Source organism: Notothenia coriiceps, unplaced genomic scaffold (genome assembly GCF_000735185.1).
Source record: "Notothenia coriiceps isolate Sejong01 unplaced genomic scaffold, NC01 NC01_scaffold00022836, whole genome shotgun sequence".
NCBI lineage: Eukaryota > Metazoa > Chordata > Actinopteri > Perciformes > Nototheniidae > Notothenia > Notothenia coriiceps.
The window spans coordinates 1-2,185 of record NW_011355537.1 but is presented as its reverse complement, the minus strand read 5'-3'; the positions used below and the strand labels follow the sequence as shown (position 1 = coordinate 2,185).

The window sequence follows — 2,185 nt, the reverse complement described above, 5'->3', positions numbered from 1 at the left end:
TAACGGCCCGTCTACACTTCAGGCATCGAAAAATGCTTTCAACGCTTCGCCCATTCACTTGAATGGGGTGACGTAGAAGATTTTTAATCTTCGACGAACTGCATTGTGGGGAGCGGAGCATGGCTTTGCAAGCATCACGAGCATCTATCGGCACACGAGCATCTATCGGCATGAGGCTCGATGCTTGGCATCAGCCAATCAAATCCCGTTTATGCAAATCCCGCCAGTGCAAGCACTAGCCAATCAAACCGCGTGCAAGCTGGGAGAGCCAGACCGCAGTTCATTTCCTCATATTCCAAACGAGATATTACATAGCAAATCACCCGGTTCTTTACGACCAGAACTATTTACCGGGATACAAACCGGAGGAACCAGGCATGGAGGGAGGTGGCAGAGACAGTGGGTGAAACTGGTAGGTTTTTCGCCTGTTTGGAGAGTTTATATCCAGTTTACTTCGTTTTAACATTGCTATTGCTTTGTATGTCGGGGGCGGGAGATTCATGTGATTGGTTGTTGGTCGCGTTGCTCGCAAAAGATCGGCAAGCTTCAGACACGCCCAGCTTCAAGATTTTTTGATGCCTGTAGTGTAGACGGGCCGTTAGTGATATTTAATATTGACCAAGGAGCCTTACCCTCACTGTTCTCCAGGATGTTGGGAGCAAACCCACCCTCGTCTCCCACATTGGTTGCATCCTGGCCGTATTTCTCCTGGATCACCCCCTTCAGCGTGTGGTACAGCTCCGATCCTATCCTCAAAGCCTCCCTGAGAGACAGATGGAGGGAGCGAAGAGGAGAGAGATTGTGACAGAGTAGAAAGAAATGACAGTGGATACCAACATCAGCAGGAGAGAAAGAAATCGTGAGGAAATCGAAGAATTTTTATTAAATTGATTTGAAAACGAACACTTACTTGAAAGACTCAGCTCCTACAGGAAGAACCATAAACTCCTGCATGGCCAGTTTGTTACCTGCATGGGAACCTCCATTTATCACATTGAAGGCCTGAAGAGGAGAGGAGATAGGCGGAAATTAGGAAAGAGGTGAGATGAGAGGAGGAAACAAAAAACGAGTTGAAAATGAGAGCAGAGAAAAAAGGCGAATAATAAACTATTTTTAGCACCCTATGAAGTCTATCAACACCTGTACATATGTCCAGTACATTTTTTACTTTATCAAAAAGCACGTTTCTTACAGGAACCGGCAGCACCAGCTCTGTGTTTCCAGCCAGGTCGGCTATGTGGCGGTACAGGGGGACCTCTTTCTCCGCAGCACCGGCCTTACAGATGGCTAGAGACACCCCCAGGATGGCGTTGGCCCCAAATTGAGCTGTTTGACAGGATAGAAAACAGGAAATTAATTCTGTATTGTTATATATTTTTGTATATTCAACGAAAGTGATTTTGTTAAATAATGTTCACCAATGAACAAATTAAAGTTTTGCAACCAAAGTGCAGTATTTCTTCTGACTAATAAAATAAATGTAATTTAAGTGTCATTATGTAATCGTTTCTTCCTAAATGCATTCATCTGGTAATAATCTTTTAGTTTGAAGTAAGAGACACACATTTTCCATGTGAAGCATTTCAATTATTTAACCATTGTGACAACAGATTTTGGTACCATATATCACACGAAAAAAGAAAAAAAAATGATTGTATCATTAGTCATAATATGTAGGTATTTTTTTGAAGTACTTTCTATGTACAGCTCGCCAACTTTAAATCCCCAAATGTCAACAAGCGGCACATACCCAGCTGTGTGCATCACTTTTTAGAGCCCCCGTTTTTGTTATGTTTTTTGTTGTTGTATTTGCAGCGTTTTGTATTTGCAGTGTTTTGTATTTGCAATGCTTTTAGTAAATGCTGCGCATTTTTTGTCAAGTTGTTTTGACTCACATTTGTTTTCTGTGCCGTCCATCTCGATCATCATGTTGTCCAGCTGCTCCTGCTCAACCACGCTGATGCCCTGCAGACACACAAAGAAGCACATCTTAATTAAACACACAGTTGGATAATGTATAACATAAATCAAGGTTTTAAATTCTTCCCACGACATCTTCCTGGGTTCATTATGGTTCAGTGTTGTACCTGAAGTTCAAAGGACTTTTATTTATTAAGTTTAACACACACACACACACACACACACACACACACACACACACACACACGAACTAACTACTTACGTA

General features: G+C 42.2%; 1 protein-coding gene across 1 annotated transcript; it reads right to left on the bottom strand.

Moving 5' to 3' along the window:
• Positions 1 to 588: 588 nt before the first annotated feature.
• Positions 589 to 1,989, bottom strand: LOC104954096 (gamma-enolase-like; the record flags this gene model as incomplete). The annotated part of the gene is made up of 4 exons (XM_010781147.1): positions 1,896 to 1,989; positions 1,193 to 1,326; positions 911 to 1,002; positions 589 to 763 (listed from the first exon to the last, which is right to left on the bottom strand). Coding segments are annotated over exons 1-4 (495 nt in total), but the record flags the coding sequence as incomplete, so codon positions are not given.
• Between the last annotated feature and the right edge of the window lie 196 nt (positions 1,990 to 2,185).